The sequence below is a fragment of the Sus scrofa genome, chromosome X (assembly GCF_054392235.1).
Source record: "Sus scrofa isolate SSC_HxYL_T2T_F1_AM1 chromosome X, Sscrofa_HxYL_maternal_Yorkshire_Landrace_v2.0, whole genome shotgun sequence".
NCBI lineage: Eukaryota > Metazoa > Chordata > Mammalia > Artiodactyla > Suidae > Sus > Sus scrofa.
The window spans coordinates 135,578,042-135,596,845 of record NC_139401.1 but is presented as its reverse complement, the minus strand read 5'-3'; the positions used below and the strand labels follow the sequence as shown (position 1 = coordinate 135,596,845).

At 51.8% G+C, this 18,804-nt stretch overlaps 1 protein-coding gene across 2 annotated transcripts; it reads right to left on the bottom strand.

The window, feature by feature from the left end:
* Positions 1–6,092: 6,092 nt before the first annotated feature.
* Positions 6,093–18,472, bottom strand: FUNDC2 (FUN14 domain containing 2). 2 transcript variants are annotated; one of them, XR_014834584.1, is made up of 5 exons: positions 18,318–18,472; positions 14,061–14,314; positions 13,052–13,232; positions 8,701–8,832; positions 6,093–6,524 (listed from the first exon to the last, which is right to left on the bottom strand). XR_014834584.1 is itself a non-coding variant. In NM_213743.1 (5 exon segments), coding segments are annotated over 5 exon segments (570 nt in total).
* Between the last annotated feature and the right edge of the window lie 332 nt (positions 18,473–18,804).

The following is an 18,804-nucleotide window of genomic DNA, read 5'->3' as shown; positions in this document are numbered from 1 at the left end:
AGACTGGTTATGGTGTTAGAATGTTTGAAAACGGTAGGGAATTGGTTAGTGGTTACTTCATGTCAACCTCGGGAAACAGTTGTTAGGTTTGGTTCATCATTTCTGAAGCAGAGGCAAGAGATGACCCAGGTCAAGGTCGGCTTGCCAAACAAGCTGCATTAGGCCATGCTCGGGAAAGCTCAGCTGGTTCCCGGGGAGCTTCTGAGGCTGCTCTGTGTAACGCAGCCTCCTGCCGGACCTCGCCCTTCACCTGTTCACCTGGCCCTCGATCATCTGTATCTTTCATCCTTCCCTTTCGAATAAACTGGTAACGTTTAAGCGAACATTTCTCTCGAGTTCTTCCCCTGAGGTAGTAAATCAAATGAACTCCGGGAGGGTGTTGCTGGGAAGCTCAGATTTAAAGCTAGCTGGTCAGAAGCCTAGCTTACGACCTTGACGTGCAACACGTGTCTCAGCAAGTGGCTGCAGTGGGACTGAGCCCTTAACCTGTACGACCCAGTCCGTGGCCAATAATTCTAAGTGACCTTCCAGATGCCAGGAAGAGCATCTCTTTCCACTTTCGCACCCCCACCACGGTGCCTAGCCGGAAGACACTTCGTACTGGTTCAGCGAGTGGTAGGAAAGGCATAGAAATGACTCCTGGAGTTCCCATCGTGGCGCAGTGGTTAACGAATCCGACTAGGAACCATGAGGTTGCGGGTTCGGTCCCTGCCCTTGCTCAGTGGGTTAACGATCCAGCGTTGCCGTGAGCTGTGGTGTAGGTTGCAGACGCGGCTCGGATTCCGCGTTGCTGTGGCTCTGGCATAGGCCGGTGGCTTCAGCTCCGATTCGACCCCTAGCCTGGGAACCTCCATATGCCGCGGGAGCGGCCCAAGAAATAGCAACAACAACAACAACAACAAAGAGACAAAAAAAAAAAAAAAAAAGGAAAGAAAGAAAGAAATGACTCCTGCAGTGTTTAATGACCCTGAATTTATCATAACACCACGAGGCCAATCAACCCCAATAAAAAAAAAGTTCTCATGAGAGAACTGGAAAAAAAAAAAAACCTTCATCAGAAGTCGAGCAGCAACAGAACTCGAATTCTTAAGTGTTTTCTCTACACTTCACCGCCTTGTAATCAAAACCCACTCCGGTGGATCCTGATGATGTTCGCAGCGACGCCAGATCGGAGCCGCAACTGCGACCTACACCACAGCTCATGGCCACACGGGATCCTTAACCCGCTGAGCTGAGCGAGGCAAGGGACTGAATCCACATCCTCATGGATACTAGTCGGGTTCGTTACCGCTGCGCCACGACGGGGACCCCTGGGGTCTGTTTTATAAGGGCACGAATCCTATTCCTAAGGGCCCTGTGCTCATGACTTCACCACCTCCCAAAGGAACCCGCTTCCCAATACTATCACCTGGGGAGTTCCCATTTCAACATGAATTTTGAGGATCCATCAACTTTCAATCCATAACAGAAAGGATCCTTCCTTCCTTCCCTCTTCCAGCTGTGAGCAAACTGACCGACCCCGATGCTCAAATCCCATTACTGTTTGAGACCAAGGGTTCTTTAAAGCATCACTCCCACAACGGTTTCTGGGAATTGCTGTAACGGGGGGCGGGGCGGGGAGGGCTTGCATGCAAAGCTAAGTTCAGGGAACGCTTGCCCACAGAGAAGCAAACAGGCTTCTTTCCTGTAAGACTGTCAAGCTTCCCCTACGCTCACGTGAATTATGACCCTTTGAAAGCACTACTGTAGGCAGCCCTTGCCAGAGTGAACCAGCAAACCCAGGTCACAGGCAGCATCTCAGGGGCAAGAGCATTCTCCAGAGATTTGGAGAAATGCTGCCTTAGGGTGTTTGGTCTGGGGAAACAGTGCCATATTCTCGTGAAATCATTTGAAGTCTTGTGTTAGGAAAAAGTCAATGAAACATTTTACGACTATATTTACATCATACGCAAATGTAAATTACATTTAAAGTATCGATTGATAGTGGTGTTGAATTCACATCAGCAATCACTACATGATGGAAAAGACTCCTGTGCGTTATTACAAGAGTTATTTTGTTGAGTTAACAACTCAAGTTTCACACTGTTTGTCCGCCAGATTAGGGCTTGCTTTCTTTCCTTTCTTTAGGGCTCTGAAAGCTTCAAATCAACGGTTCGATCTTTAAACTCAGTCCCGTCTCAGTTTAAGTCAACATCTATTAGCAGACGCTGGTTTAAACCTTACTCTTCTCAGCCGTTATCATGACATACAGAGAAAGAAAAGAGCCATCGAAGCAGCTTACCATTAAGAGTGTCATTTCTGTCTCAGGGACCATGACTAGCGCAGCATCTCGGCCTTGGGGAAGAGCTGGGGTAACTAGTGGCTGAGACAGACCCGCCCACCGGAAAGGGCTAAGTGCCGTGGGGCGTGAAATGCTGGCCCGCTGTCATGCCCTGCAACACTTAACAAATGCTATCATTGCACTTCGGTTCTGTATTCAGAAGGCATCTGATGTTGCTTGGCACTTAATTGAAAAGGCTTTAGTGGGTATAATTTCATCAGCACCAGCTTCCAACTGTCCTCCGGCGGTTCTCGGCGCTGGCTGCTCATTGGAAACAGGAGGCGTGTTAAGGCCCCAGGCTGCCCGCCCGGACCTCGTTTCTCCGGGCGGGAGCCACGCAGCAGGCGCTTCCCAAGGTACACAGGTGACTGCCCCGAGGAGGCGGAGGAGGAGGAGGCGGCGGAGGAGGCGGGGAGCCGCCCGTCCTCCCGGCGGTCGGTCGTTCCTCCCTCCCGTTCCTCCCACCGCAGCTTCTGGCAGGTCAATAAGCGGACTTGCCAGGTTTCTGACGATGTGAGGTTCCAAGCGCTCCTGAAATTCCTGATTCCTTAAGGGAAGAATCAAACATCACAGACAGAAGCCATGCCTTGCGGTTTCTGGGAAACCTGGCCCAGCATAAGGTACGTTTTTTGACCCATCCTCGAAGAGATCACGGCGACACTGCATAAGCGAGTAAGAAGGCCCTTGGCCTGGAATTCACGACAAAGAAACGAAGCTGAAAGCGGGTGGAGGGAGCGGTGAGGGTAGTGGTTTAGTTTCACCTACAGGGTCCAACACCGGCCTCGGGCAGGCTTCCGTCCGGGAAGAGACAGACTGTCACGGAGCATGAATGACCTTCGGATACCGCGGCTCCATCCCCACCTTCTTCAACCGGATACTCACTGCGCTTCCCAGACGCCGCTGAAGAGCCCAAGCTTTCGGCACGTCCAGCTTCCGGGCATGTGTCCAACAGCAGGCACCTTCTCACCACAGCGACTCTGCGAGCTACCTTTCCAGAAGACGCACTCCTTGAATCATGTCTTGTGTTCTGCCGGGTCCAGGAAGGAGGGCTCTCAACCAAGTGGCAGGCCAGGCGCGGGGGGGCAGGACGCCCGGCCGGTTGATGAGCCCTGAGGCTGAGGGGTGAGACGTGGCAGCAAACTAGTGGCCCGGATAGACGGCAGGAGGAATGACAACGGGGCTGCTGAGGCAATGGGGCCCTGTAGGCCCTGAGCTGGCAGTGGCCGGAAGGTGAAAGTGACCACGGGCCTTACAAGGAGGGAACAGCGGCAGCACACGAGGGCTCTGGGGAGAGGAGCCAGATGCAGGGTTAAATCCCCGAAACCGCAACACGATCCAAGTGAAGACTGGGGAAAAAACCCCAAACACACTGCTGTCTCTTCAGCCGTCTATGACCTCTTAAAACCCGCTCCAACCTGTAATCTCTGTTGTCATCACCAATAACCACAAGAAACACAGAGAAAGGAAGCCCTACCAGAGGGGCGTTCGGGGCCACTGTCCCCTTTTACAGACACATACCCAAGTATCATAAAACACCACATCTGGTATTTGTTCCAAAATAATTGATCAACTATAATTTGATAATCATTATAGGCCGCTGATGGGCATACGGGGGGGGGGTCACTGTACTACTTTCTGTACTTCTATATATGTTTGAAAATTTCCATCATAAAAAGTGCAAACAATTTTTTGAGTTCTTATATGAAAATACAGAGCAAAGTGGCTCATGCCATTATGATCTGTGGATGATGCACATATATTACAAGCAAAATAACTTATGCTGCCTTAAAATACTACCATGACAGGAGAAAAATGCAAATGGAGAAATTCTAAAAAATTCCATACATCCACCGGTAGTTACAATTTCCAAATTCAATACATCATAAGTTAAAAGGCAAACCTTTGTTTTTGTCTTTTTAGGGCTGCATTTGCGGCATATGGAGGTTCCCAGGCTAGGAGTTGAATTGGGAGCGACAGACAGCTGCCGGCCTACACCACAGCCACAGCAACGCTGGCTTCCAGCCAGGTCTGCAACCTACACCGCAGCTCACGGCAACACCAGATCCTCAACCCACTGAGTGAGGCCAGGGATCAAGCCTGTGTCCTTATGGATACTAGTGAGGTTCATTACTGCTGATCCAAAATGGGAACTCCAAAAGGCAAACATTTTAAAAGGAAGGCCTTGATCGCTTCTCGGCCTTTTGGCTAAGATCAAGTGTAAAAGGAAGGCCTTGAGAGTTCCCTTGTGGCACATCAGGTTAAGGACCTGGCACTGTTGCTGCTATAGCACAGATTTGATCCCTGGCCTAGGAACTTCCACATGCTGCAGGCACAGCCAAAGCAATAAAAAACAAAAAAGGAAGGCTTTAAAAATGTACAGTTTGGGGAATTTCCCATCGTGGGTCAGCAGAAACGAAAGCAATGAGTATCTATGAGGATGCAGGTTTGATCCCTGGCCTTGCTCAGTGGGTCAGGGATCCAGCATTGCCACGAACTGTGGTATAGGTCTCGGACGCAGCTCCGATTCGACCGCTAGCCTGGGAACCTCCATATGCTGCAGGTGCGGCCCTAAAAAGCAAAAAAATAAAAATCAATTTTTTACAAGGGATCACCTGTAACTTTAAAAATTAAATCCAGGTTTTCTGCATCAGTCCCTTTTCCAGATACTTTTCTCTGAGCTTATTATTTATACCCTGGCTGCCTATGACGTGCTCGGCCCCACGGGTACAATGTAGCTGAAGACATAAGCCTTCCTGCAGTGACTCATTTATATTTGTTCCTTTTTCCTTTTTTTCCCCTTCTTGGTCACACCTGTGGCATATGGAAGTTCCTGGGCCAGGGAGCCAATCCAAGCCACAGCTGTGACCTATGCCACACCTACAGAACACCAGCTCCTTAACCCCCTGGGCCACAGCAGGAACACCTGCAGTGGTCCTCCAGGTGGTAGAAGGCCGTTACAGAAAAATGCGTTACGTTTCAAAGCATGGGTTTGCTATAAACTTTTAATTTAAAGAAAAATCCTACAAGTTGGGGTCAGATGTGCTATTGCCATTGCTACTGCTCTCAATTCTGAGTGTTTTAAAGCTCTGGCTCGAGTGTTATGGATTTCTGAGTGACCGGATAAAGAACTACGCGAATTGGCACAGAGGCGCAGTGGCTTCCCCGATGGGCTGTGTTTGTGTGTTCCGGGCCGTGGCATGCAGCAGCTTGAGACAGGATCCCAGTTCCCAGACCAGGGACTGAACCCGGGCCACAGCAGTGAAAGTGCAGACTCTTAACCACTAGACCACCAGGGAGCTCCCTTCGCCTGATGTCTTGACAAGAGGTAAAGAATACATCACATTGCCAAGCTTAAAACTTCTCCATCGAAAAATACAAATCCAAGAGCTTCTTCCCTCTTCCACCTAAAGTCACTTATTTTACCATCAATAAACCCTCTGGAAACAGCCGTGAGCTGCATGATCCAGTAGGGGTGGAGGATATATCCCCCCTGGACAGCACCCCTTAACGCCTTCAATGACGCACTGCCTCTGACCACCCCAACTGTGTCTGCTGCCTGGCTTCCCCGAAGACCTTCCCCCCAACACGACTTCCGCTCAGCCTCTGCGCCTTCAGCACAAGCGGACTCCACATTCGGATTTTTTCCAGTTACAGGGCGTAGGCTGTCCTTGTGTCAGGATCATTTACAGCCACGCCAGGTCGCCAGGTCGCCCTCTTTTCTGAAAGGTAAAAACGCACTAGGAAAGAAAGCAGACACCAGGAAACCAAACTCTTTCATGCTTCAAGGCAAGTGTATTCAGTTCCCTTCCCTGCAGCACAGCATCGGCTATAGCGCACACGCTGCTTCTTCCTTTTCCCAAGCAAGCCGGGCGCCCTCTCGCCCGGGGGTGCCTTGCGGAGCAGGGAGGACTCTTGCCGCGCGGTACTCAGGGGGAGGGGCGCTACCGCCTCCGTGTCTTCACCGCCTGCGAGCTCCCGGCGGGCCGGTCACCTCGGAGCCACAGACGCCTGCAGAAGCCACTCGGACACGCCCGGCGGGGAGGAGAGGGACAGGCTCGGCGTCCTGTCCTGGAGCGGAGCGGCTGCCGTCGGAAAAGCCGGGAAGGACGGCCACGAAGTCGTCGCTCTAGGACGCCATGCCAAGCAGAAAGCCTCCGAAAAACCCCCCCGTCACCAGGACGTTCTTCTTCACAAAGGACACCACCTGCGGAGAGAAGACAGCGGCGGGTGGGTTATCCCGCCGAGGACGGGCGCTTAGCAGGAAGCAGGCCGCCGGCCAGAAGGGGAGGCGCCAGCTCTGGCGGCGGGGGGGGGGGCACCAAATTCAAGCCGTGTCTTTGAGGTGGGCCTGTGCCCTTGGCTGTGCTCCCTCCGGCCGTTCCCGCCGCTCTGAGGCCTCGGCCCCCGTCTCTCCAAACACCCGCCGTCCCCCCAGGCGCACACCGTCCCTCCCTCCCTCCGAAAGCCTACTTCGGCCAGTTGCCACGACGGCCCAGAGCCCCGTCGCTCCAGAGTCCAGAGGGACGCCGGGCAAGGGGGTGGGCCCCCTCTCTGCCAGGACAGGCGCCTGGGCCTTCACTCTTGCCCCGATCCCCCCTCACGGGGAAGGCACCCAAATCGGGCCATTTCCTCGAGGAACTGCTTTGGCTCTTCACCCGCTCCGTGGGAATGGCCAACGACCTCCCCCTGCACTCAGCGTCCGCGTCTCCGCGGAGAGCAACGACATCTAACACGGAAAAGCTTGCAACAGCCAGGTGGGACTTTTGCAAATGTCCGAATGCTAAAATGTTGGCGAAATGAAAAACGGGGAGCAGTTCCCACTGCAGGGCAGTGGATTAAGAATCCAACTTCCGGAGATCCCCCTGTGGCTCAGGGGGTTAAGAATCATGAGGATCTATGAGGATGGGGGGTCTGACCCCTGGCCTCGCTCAGCAGGTCCAGGATCCGGCGTGGCCGTGAGCTGTGGTGCAGGTCACAGACATGGCTCGGATCTGGCGTGGCTGTGGCTGTGCTGTAGGCCAGCAGCTGCAGCTCCAAAAAGAATCCAACTGCGAGGCTCGGGTTGCTGTGGAGGTGCAGGTTCAATCCCTGGCCTGGTGCTGTGAGTTCAAGGAGCATCTGGTGTCGCCGCAGCTGTGGCTCGGGTTTAATTGCTGGCCCAGAAACTTCCAAAAGCTAAGGGTGCCGCCATTTAAAAAAAAAAAAAGGAAAAAAGTGGAACTTTCCGAAGCTTGAGCCTGAGAAGGTCCCTTCCGTCTGCTTCCCAGACCCCCCAAAGTGCTGACGTCCCCCCTCTTCTCTTGGTCCTAGTGAATTCAGCCTTTCTTTGTTACTGTCACTTGGAAATCGTTCAGAAGGACGTGGACACAAATGCACACGTTTAATCTGCCACATTTAAGCCAAGTTCACCGATCACTGCCCACTCTACCTGTTTATGGGACTCTTCCTAGTGTCCATTTCTGCCCAGTTAAGAGCACTTATTTCTCTGGGACATTTGACTTTTTTTTTCTAAAGGTGGTGAGGAACTACCAAAATCCAGCCTTTTTAGACAGAAGGATTTCTCATGTCCTTCCAGTGCCAGCCTGAGTTTACGTGTTGAATCAGGGTCAGCAGACGACAGCCCGTGGGCCAAGGGCAGCCGGCTGCCTGTTTTTAGAGGCACACCACCCCCCCCTACGTATTGTCTGTAACTATTTGCACACCACACGCGGAGCTCAGTTCTGATGACAGAGGCCACGCAGCCTACAAAGCTGAAAACACGTACCATCCGGCCCCTGCCGAAGAGTCCGCCAACCCTGAGCCGCACATGCCCACTAGCTGTGTGTCGAACAAGTGAAGTGTAGATGTTCAGAGGTGTGTGTGTGTGTGGAGACAAAAACACGACTTGAGGAGCTCCCTCTGTGGCCCAAAGGGATCAGCGGCCTGTCTGCAGCACCAGGATGCAGGTTCCATCCCCCGCCCAGCACAGTGGGTTAAGGACCTGGCATTGCGGCAGCGGTGGCATCGGTCACAAGTGCAGCTCAGATCTGAGCCCTGGCCCGGAACTCGCTGCGCCGCAGGGCAGCCAACACGAAAACACACAAGAGCGAAAAACAGGAGTCCCAGTGCCCATCCTGGCTGCACGGCGGTCGTCCCCACCATCCTCCCCAGTGGCCGAGCTGCTCGCATCCTGACGACAACTGGTTACATGCGTGCTCGCGTCGCTCCCCAACAAAGGTCACCAAACCCTCTTTCGGTCCTTGGAGGTTTAACGGCTGCAAACACCTCTGCGGTGAGGACACTGCACCAGAGGCGGATGTGTCGGCAGGCCTACCCACTTTTGCACACAAAATTGCCTGCACCCGTACACGGGCGCTGCATGGGAGCAAAGCACGGCTCACCTCTTCTGCTTTGCTCTTGACCTCCGTCGGTATCTGGTTGCTCTTACGGATCTTCAGCTGCTCCTTGGCCTTCTTCATGTCCTTCTCCACTCGCTGCCAGTCAACTTTGATGTACCCAGTATGGTTTGCAAGCTACCGTTTAAAAAAAACAATGACAACAAGAAATCAGAAACGCAGGCTGGTTATTTCTCTTTATCAGGAGAAACCACTGAAAACACATTAGCAAAAACCCTTCTGATTTTTTTCTTTTTTTTGTCTTTTTAGGGCCACACCCAGGGCATATGCAAGTTCCCAGGCTAGGGGCTGAATGGGAGCTGCAGCCACGGCCTGCAGCCCGTGACCTATGCTGCAGTTCCCAGCAACCCTGGATCTTCAGGCCCCCTGACAGAGGCCAGGGAGCAAATCTGGCTCCTCACAGACGTTATGTCGGGTTCCTAACCCGCTGAGCCACAAAGGGAACGCCCTGGTTTTCCATTTTTGGAGGCATCTGGCATCCGGTTTCTTGTGTGGCGGAGTATCCTCCCTACGTGCAAGGCCCGGGGAAGCAAGGACTGCGGACACTTGCACTTTACTGAGAGTCTGAGCATCGCCATGAAGTTTGAAGTTAGCTCGGGAAGACAAAATGGGAAATGCAAGTCAGAGCTGGAAGGCGAGCTGGAAGGCAAGAACCTGAGGTCAACATAAGCCTGAGTTCCCTGATCATGGGAGGAGAGCAGGGCTGTCAGAGAGAAGTCACTGCTGGCCAGAAAGATGTCTTCCAGAACATGGCCCCACAGAGATGTCTGAGGGGCAACTTCAGGGGTCCTGGGAGAATCACATCCAAATAACCCTGTGGAATAGGCCTGTGTCTCTCAGCCAGACACGAGCCTGGGGAAACAACGCCATCAAGAATGTGTGTGTGCCCTGGCGAGGACAGAAAACATAAAAAGCAGTGTCAAAAAAAAAAAGAACGTGTGAGCAGGGTGTTCCCGTCATGGCAGCGGAAATGAATCTGACTAGCATCCATGAGGACTCGGGTTCGATCCCTGGCCTTGCTCCGTGGGCTAAGGACCTGGCGTTGCCGTGAGCTGTGGTGGAGGTCGCAGATGCGGCTCGGATCCAGCATGGCTGTGGCTGTGGTGTAGGCCGGCGGCTGTAGCTCCAATTCGACCCCTAGCCTTGGAACCTCCATGCGCCTCAGGTGCGGCCCTAAAAAGACAAATGACCAAGGCCGGGCTGTCTACCGGCTCCACTCCTACCCAACGCTGTACGGAAATAAGGCGTAGCACAATGGGGAAGAAAAGGGTACAGGAGGCATCTAGATCGGAAAGACATCAAACTGTCACTCCCCACAAACTGCCTTGTCTACATAATCTCAAAGAATCCACCCAAAAAGAAATAAAAACTCTTACGTCTAAAACGTGAGTTCAGCAAGGTTGAAGAATACAAGATAAACACACAAGATCACCTGTATTTCTACATACTAGCAATGTGAACTAGAACTAGAAATAAAATGTATGATTTTATAGTAGCTGCGAAATGGAGTTCCCGCTGTGGCACAGTAGGTTAGGAAGCAGACTGCAGCAGTTCAGGTTGCCATGAGGTGCAGGTTTGATCCCTGGCCCAGGGCAGTGGGTTAAAGGATCTGACACTGCTGCAGCTGTGGTGCAGGTCACAGCCGTGGCTTGAATTCAATCCCTGGCCCAGGACCCTCCATAAACTGTGTGTTAGGCCATTAAAAAAAGGCTGCAAAATAATTGAATACTAGCTACAAATCTAAACAAAAACCATAATGGGATCTGCATGCCGAACAGTGTGTAACATGGAAGAAAGAATTCAAAGATGACCCAAATAAACGGAGGAACCGGCTGTGTCCATCAACGTCAAAATGCATCCGGGTCTCTGCACAGGAAGCTACAGTTACCGAAGTCCCAATGCCGGCAGGAGGTCCTACGGATACCCAAACAGCTGGCTCTAAAATGCAGGCAGGAGTTCCCGTCATGGTGCAGTGGTTAACGAATCCGACTAGGAACCATGAGGTTGCAGGTTCGGTCCCTGCCCTTGCTCAGTGGGTTAAGGATCCGGCGTTGCCACGAGCTGTGGTGTAGGTTGCAGACGCGGCTCGGATCCCGCGTTGCTGTGGCTCTGGCGTAGGCCGGTGGCTACAGCTCCGATTAGACCCCTAGCCTGGGAACCTCCATATGCCGCGGGAGCGGCCCAAGAAATAGCAAAAAGACAAAAAATAAAAAAAAATGTAGGCAAAGAGACAGAACGAACTAGAACAGCCAAAGATTTCATAGGCATCACACCACCTGATTCTTTCTGGCTGCGCCCAAAGCATGCAAAAGTTCCCAGGCCAGGGATGGAACCCACGCCATAGCTGTAACCAGAGCCACAGTGGTGACAATGCTGGATCCTTAACCCCCTGAGGCACCAGGGAACTCCCATGGCACCTCATTTTAAGATTTACTATAATGCTGCAGCAATCAAGACGCCGTGGTCCTGAAGAGTCATAGGACAGCATAGAAAGTGCAAATGATCTGAACATTCGCTTCACCAAAAGGGGTATCTGGCCAGCAAATAAGATCCTGCGAAGATGCTGCACAGCAGCAGCAGCAGCAGCAGCAGCATTCTGAGTCCGAGCGGGAGACGGCTGCAGGCCGAAGCACCTGCAGAGAGCAGCCCGCGCGCTACAGCGCCCAGAGGTGTGGAGGCACCGGGCTTCCTTGCAGGGGGAAAGCAAGGCCTGGACAGACCTCGGACAAGGTCTCGCTGAGAGGCTCCGAGTCCGCGGTGCTGAGCCCCGCTCAACCCGGAGCTCAGCGAGGCCAGGCAGCTCCGCCGACGGGCACCCCGAAGACGCGCCGCGGGGACGCCCAGGGACAGAGCGCGACCGCGGGCCCGAAGGGAAGGAGATGGCCAGGCCCTGCCCAGCCGGCGGGGCGGGAGCGAGGAGGCTCGACACCGATGAGCTGGGGGGCACCGGACCAAGAGCAGCTTTCACCGGAGGGGAGGGGAGGGCACAGAGCCGGGATGCGGCGCCAGTCACCTGCCACGGGAACCACACGCCGCAACCGCAACCCTCCCAAACCGCCCACCCCAGCCTCCCTGTGGCAAAGGCACTCCCGCGGGAGTCCAAGGCACGGCCAAGCCAGCGCTCCTCCCCCGGCGCCACTTGGCATCCCCCGGGGCAGCGCGAACACACGCGGATGCGCCAGCAGCCCCAGCACCTCGAACACCAGGCAGAGCTGGGCGCGTCCGCCAGGGACCCCACAGCGCAGGCGACGCCAGGCCCCAACCCGCTGGGCGAGGCCAGGGCTCGAACCCGCATCCTCATGGATACCAGTTGGTTTCGTTTCCCCTGCGCCACAACGGGCACTCCAGCCGTGTTTTGTAAAACTCCCAGGTGAATCTGATGTGGAGTCAAGTTTGCCAATAAACTCCAGGCCAAAGGCCAACAGAGGCCGTCTGTCATGTAACCCTCAGGGCTCCTCAGCTGCCCGGCTCAGTGCCCCATGTCAGTGCCTAAAAATACATCAAATCACAGGGCGCTTGCATCACACTTTGATTTTTTTTTTTTTTTTTTTTTTTTGTCCTTTTAGGGCTGTACCCTCCGCATGTGGAGGATCCCAGGCTAGGGGTCAAATCAGAGCTGTAGGCGCCGGCTTACACCACAGCCACGCCAACTCCAGATCCAAGCCACGTCGTGACCCACACCACAGCTCACAGCAACACCCGATGACCCTTAACCCACTGAGCGAGGCCAGGGACCAAACCTGCAACCTTATGGTTCCTAGTCAGATCCATTTCCACTGCGCCAAGACAGGAACTCCCACACTTTGAATTTTTAAAATCACACTTAATATATATATATATTTTGGTCTTTTTAGGGTTGCACCCATGGCATAGGGAAGTTTCCAGGCTAGGAGTCAAATTGGAGCTGCAGCTGCCAGCCCACACCACAGCCACAGAAATGCGGGATCTGAGCTGTATCTCCGACTACACCACAGCTCATGGCAATGCCGGATCCTTAAGCCCCTGAGTGAGGCCCAGGAACCTGCGTCCTCATGGCTTCTAGTCAGATTCATTTCCGCTGCGCCACGATGGCAACTCTCACACTTGCCTAATATTTCAAGTGGCATTATAAACCCTGTAAGGGAACAACAATAAGGAGTATGTACTTGTGTCCCTATGTTATAAAGGACAAAATAAAATGCCACTAGTAACTGGTGAGCTTTGACTCACACGGTCACCGGCATTTCAAATAGCAGACGAAAACAAGGGTGAATCCTGTTACATACACCTCCTCTCACCCACTCCTAAGGGGCAAGAGCAGAATACCCAAGCATCTAGAAATGTTTCTCATACACACCTGCAGGAGAAAAAATCCACCTCCCACAGCCGTTGCAGCCAACTTTCCAACCTTCTGGAATATGAAACCCGTGCACCTACAAAAAGCAAGTTAACAAGCTGTCAGAGAAACTTTTTTTTTTTTTTTTTGGTCTTTTTGCTATTTCTTTGGGCCACTCCCGCAGCCTATGGAGGTTCCCAGGCTAGGGGTCTACGCCAGAGCCACAGCAACGCGGGATCCGAGCCACGTCTGCAACCTACACCACAGCTCACGGCAACGCAGGATCGTTAACCCACTGAGCAAGGGCAGGGATCGAACCCGCAACCTCATGGTTCCTAGTCGGATTCGTTAACCACTGCGCCATGCCGGGAACTCCTCAGAGAAACTTTTAACAACATGCAGAGCCTACTTACCTCGGGATGACCACCTCCTTCCCACGCCATGCAAGGAAACAGCAGAGGCTCTGAACTAGCAAAGACCCCGACTCAGACCACGAGTCTACTACTACTGAAGCTCACCGCCTGGAGCAAATCCTGCCAGCTCCCAAGCTGCAGGTTTTAAAGATGACTCTGGTTCCACTGTGGAGGATGGATTGAGAAAGGAAAGGATAAAAGCAGAGACTCCAGGAGTTCCACTCGTGGCACAGTGGTTAACGAATCCAACTAGGAACCATGAGGTTACGGGTTCAATCCCTGGCCTCGCTCAGTGGGGGAAGGATCTGGTGTTGCCGTGAGCTGTGGTGTAGCTTGCAGATCCCGCGTTGCTGTGGCAGTGGTGTAGGCCAGCGGCTGTGGCTCTGATTGGACCCCTAGCCTGGGAACCTCCATATGCTGCGAGTGTGGCCCTGAAAAGATAAAAAGACCCCCCCCCAAAAAAGTACCAATTTCGGAGTTGTTGGGAGGAGAAAATGACGTATCTATATAAATACTTACAATGGTACCTGGCATGCAATAAATACTGTGTGTAGCCATGACACAGCACTTCCACACTGTGTTTAGATGTACGCCACAAATGAAGCGATCAGGTTCACAAAAGTTGATGTATTTTCATTGGTTAGAGGAGCTGGTTCCTATAAGCACAACACTGAATCATGCAAAAAAGCAGAAACACTGGACATCTTTCTCATCACTTACCAGCCAGTGACACCTCCAATTAACAGCTGGGTTGCCACGCTATACTTTTCGGCTGAAGGCCCAGATTCCTGCCCAAACAGCTTGCGCCACCATGGCTGCTTTTTAGCCAGTTCTGCAAGGTCAAGTGACTCAAAATTCCCCTCAAAGTTTCCTACAAGAATTAAGATACTGAGTAAGAAAACTGTTACTTTTATAATAAACCACTACCATTCCTAACCTAGATTAACGGATATTTAAAGAAACAGAGACAGTTGTAATAAGAACCTTTAAATATTATGTTTTTTTTCTTTTTATGGCCGCTCCTGCGGCAAATGGAAGTTCCAAGGCTAGGGGTTGAATCAGAGCTGCAGATGGGGCCTACACATACAGCAACGAGGGATCTAAGCTGCTTCTGCATCCTACACTGCAGCTCGTGGCAACTCTGGATCCTTAACCCACTGAGTAAGGCCAGGGATGGAACTGGCATCCTCAGAGAGACAACATCCTTAACCCACTGAGCCACACTGGGAACTCCAAATCTATTTTTCAAAAGTAAATTAACTCTAAAATTCTGAGTACAGATTTTTGAAAATCAGACTAAAATCAACAAATATCTTAGAGGAACAAATGTAGACAATGGATTTCCTTTTTTTTTTTTTTTCTTTTTAGGGCTGGACCTGCAGCATATGGAAGTTCCTTGGCTATGGGTCGAATCAGAGCTGCAGTTGCAGGCATACACCACAGCCACAGCAATGCAGGATCCAGGCCACATCTGCGACCTACACCACAGCTCACGGCAACGCTGAATCCTTAACCCACTGAGCGAGGCCAGGGATTGAACCTGCTTCCTCATGGGTGCTAGTCGGGTTCCTAACTTGCTGAGCCACGCTGGGAAGTCCCAAAATAAATTGTCTTCATTTCCATGTCCTCTTCAGGAGTAACTCAACACTATTCAGTAGTCTGCAAATTCACAAATCCTCAGTCCTATGTGGATCTCCAGTGATTACATAATAAAGATAAGAGGTAATGTTTACTTCGGCTCCTGCTATTCAACAGACGATGTGCTAAGGAATAAACATGTATATATAATTAAGCCCGCAGAACAAAGTAGGTACAGAACAACCTTCTATTTTTTAACCTGATTTCATAATTAAGTGGAGGCTCAAATGTTAAGCAATTTGCCTAAAAACAGAAAAAAAATTTAACAAAAAGTCTAATCCCTCTTCTCTGGGAAAATAAGTTTAATGAAAGAGGCACAAGAACTCTACACTGTAAATGACAAAACACTGCAGGTCTTTTTATCAAAAAATTGAGAAGCTGGTTCCAAAACGTACTTGGAGGTGCCAAGGTCCTAGAGCAGTATTCCAGTTACCACAGCCATACCACCCATCACCCCAAAACTTCGTGGAACAAGACGATCAGTCATTGTGGGCTCGGACTCTGCATCAGGAATTCAGACAAGATACAGCATTACGGCTCAGCTCCGTTCCATGACGCCTACAGCTGCAGGTGGAAGAATTATAGGCAGAGGCCTGGAATCATCTACCACATTCACACACACGGGCTGCCTCTCTATGTGGCTTGGTTTGGGTTTCCTTACAGTACGGTGGCTACGTTCAAGGGTGCCTCTCCCAAGAAAGGGAGTGAGAGAGCAGGGAGACTCAAGGGCTAGGTGGAAGCTGTACTGCCATCCAAGACCGAGCCTCCAAGGCCACACAGTGTTACTTCCACTGTCTCTGCTGGAGCAGTGGCAAACGCACACTCGGATTCAAGAGGGAACAGACGCCAGCACTCAGCAGGAGTGTCAAAGTCACACTGAAAAGCAAGAGCACATGGAATGGGGAGCTACCACTGCCATCACTTAGGAAAACACAATGTGCCAGAAGCAGCCGCAACGACTGTGGTAAAAAAGAACCAAGTGCAAAGAATTTCAAGACCTCTTACAAAGCTATAGCAACATACACGAAACGCGTCAAGACTTGTAAAGCTGTGTATGCTATGTGACACGGTGTCAAAATGACCTAAGGATATACAAACACATCAGGGGAAGACAAGAGAGTCTAGAAGTAGATCTACACATACAGTCATTTGATTCTCAATAACATGGCACCAAAGTTATTCAAGAGATAAAAGAAAGTCTTTTCAACAAATTGTGTTAGAACTACTAGGTATCTGTAACTAACTAGACAAACAAACTTCAATCCCAACCTAACACTGTACACAAAATATAACTGAAGAGTTAATTCAAGACAGATCATAGATCCCAATGTAGCAGAGCCAAAATATACATGTTTTAGGGAACCAGGCTTTCTACTGGGTCACAAGTAGTTAAATGAAAATTTTTCTTGCAATGTAAGCACAAAACATTACTGCCCTGTTGAATAAGAACTCTCTCCCTGGATAAAAGAGTATTACCGAAAACAAGAAAGAGTCTGGAGTTGGAACATAATTTGACCAAGCTCCTTAGCTCAATAGGGGATCAAATCAGAGATCTTTTAATTCACCCAGTGTCACTCACTCATGCAGACAAATCAGCAGCTTTGCCTATGGGCCCAGGAAATCAATGATCAAACATTATGTGATCATTAATATACTCAAGATTGAAATTCATGGAGTTCCCGTCGTGGCGCAGTGGTTAACGAATCTGACTAGGAACCATGAGGTTGCGGGTTTGATCCCTGCCGTTGCTCAGTGGGTTAACGATCCAGCATTGGCGTGAGTTGTGGTGTAGGTTGCAGACGTGGCTCGGATCCCGCGTTGCTGTGGCTCTGGCGTAGGCCGGCGGCTGTAGCTCCGATTTGACCCCTAGCCTGGGAACCTCCATATGCCGTGGGAGCGGCCCAAGAAATGGCAAAAAGACAAAAAAAAAAAAAAAAAAAAAAAAAAAGATTGAAATTCATAATATCAACCTCAAAATGTGGCTCAGCGGTTAACGAACCTGACTGGCATCCATAAGGTTCCATCCCTGGCCTCACTCAGTGGGTTATGGATCTAGCGCTGCAGTGAGCTGCGATGTAGGTCGCAGACGTGGCTTGGATCCTGCATTTGCTGTGGCCGTGGTGTAGGCCGGCGGCTACAGCCCCCATTGGACCTCTAGCCCGTAAACTTCCATATGCTGCGGTTGCGTCCCCAAAATGACAAAAAAAAAAAAAATTTCTCCTAACAATTTCTGAGGTGTAAATATCTGATCAACCTATACGTTTTACCTAACTGAAGTCAGTCTGCTCTGCAGGAAAATAATTACATTGCACATTTCAACACCTTAGAGTCACCTGAATCCAGCGGTGTCCAGGTAAATGTTTACCAACCACGCTGGGGTGGGAGAAGGGCTGTTTAGTAGTCTATACCAATTTCGAGGTTGTATCTCTCACCCTGAGCGTGACATCACTAAATTGTGACATCGCTGAACGCAGAGTTGGGAAGAGAGCGAGTGTACGATGCTGTTATTTCCACCACAACGAACAGATTAAATAACCTCAAGAGCAAAACATGGCAAATAATAAGGAAGTAGAGTTTTGATAATTTTCACTTTGTTTTTAACATAAGTTATGTAATCCTAAATTATATAATTGAGTTTTCGATGACGGCTCTGTTTAGCAATCAGACCTTGTGAGCCGGGTACCGAAGTGAATGTAATCTGAAGCATTCGGCGAAGTGGGATAAGCAGCACGACAGGAAGCCGTGCGTCGCATCACAGGGACTCTGACTAAGCGGACCAAACAAAAGACGATGCGAAGTACCGCACCATGTGGACGACTCTTTCAAACCCATCGCAAGCGCAAGCAGAGGCGCCTTGCATAAGAAAGACGCTGGCCAGATGTTTGAGAAGACAGTCCAAAGGGACAAAGCTGTCTTAGTCTCAAGGTGCCGGACTGCTTCCGAAAACAGGAACAAAATGTCTCCGCGCCCAGGCTGCCGTGGGCGGTGCCGGAAGGCTGGGCGAGCCCGACTGGAGACCACACCCCGGAGCAGTTCGGCTCCAGCCGGGGAAGTGACCTTGGCCGGACCTTGGGGGCAGCTGGGCTAGGGACGAGCCCCGGGCGCCCTACCCGCCCCGGCGCCGCTCAGGTTCCCAGGGGAGCTCTGCCGGGACTAGTGGGCGCGGAGCCCTTCCCCTTCCGGAGCCCGGGAAGGCGGCTCCTTGCGGCGCCGAAAGCGCGCGCGCCCTCCCTTACCTTGACTGGCTGCGGCCATTTCGGCGAGCTGGTCTCGCGATGACACCCGCAGGGGCTCCGCGCGGCAGGACGCAAAGTACCGCGCCGCCGTCGGCGCCGGCTGGCTTCCGGCACGTGGGGAAGATGTTTCCATTCCCACGGCGGCGGCGGAAGAGGGCGGGCCGCCTACGGGGCGGCCCCGCCCCTTGCCCGCGCGCAGCCGCGTCACAAGACTCAGCGGGCGGCGTCACAACCCCCCCTCCCGGCAGCCCCGCTGGGACGCGCGTGCGCAGAGAGCCTCCCTGGACGGAGCTGCTGGCCTCCGTGTGCGGGGTTTGCCGGCTTTTGCCTCCAAGGCAGGTCTTCGGCCGCGGCCAGCGGACACCCTCTAACTAGCAAAGACTGTCTTACTCCTTACTTTACTAAAAATAAAGAAAGCTGACGTGTTTGTTTGTTCCTACAAACATTGATCAAATATCACTGCCTGGTACGTGTTCTACTAGAAGAG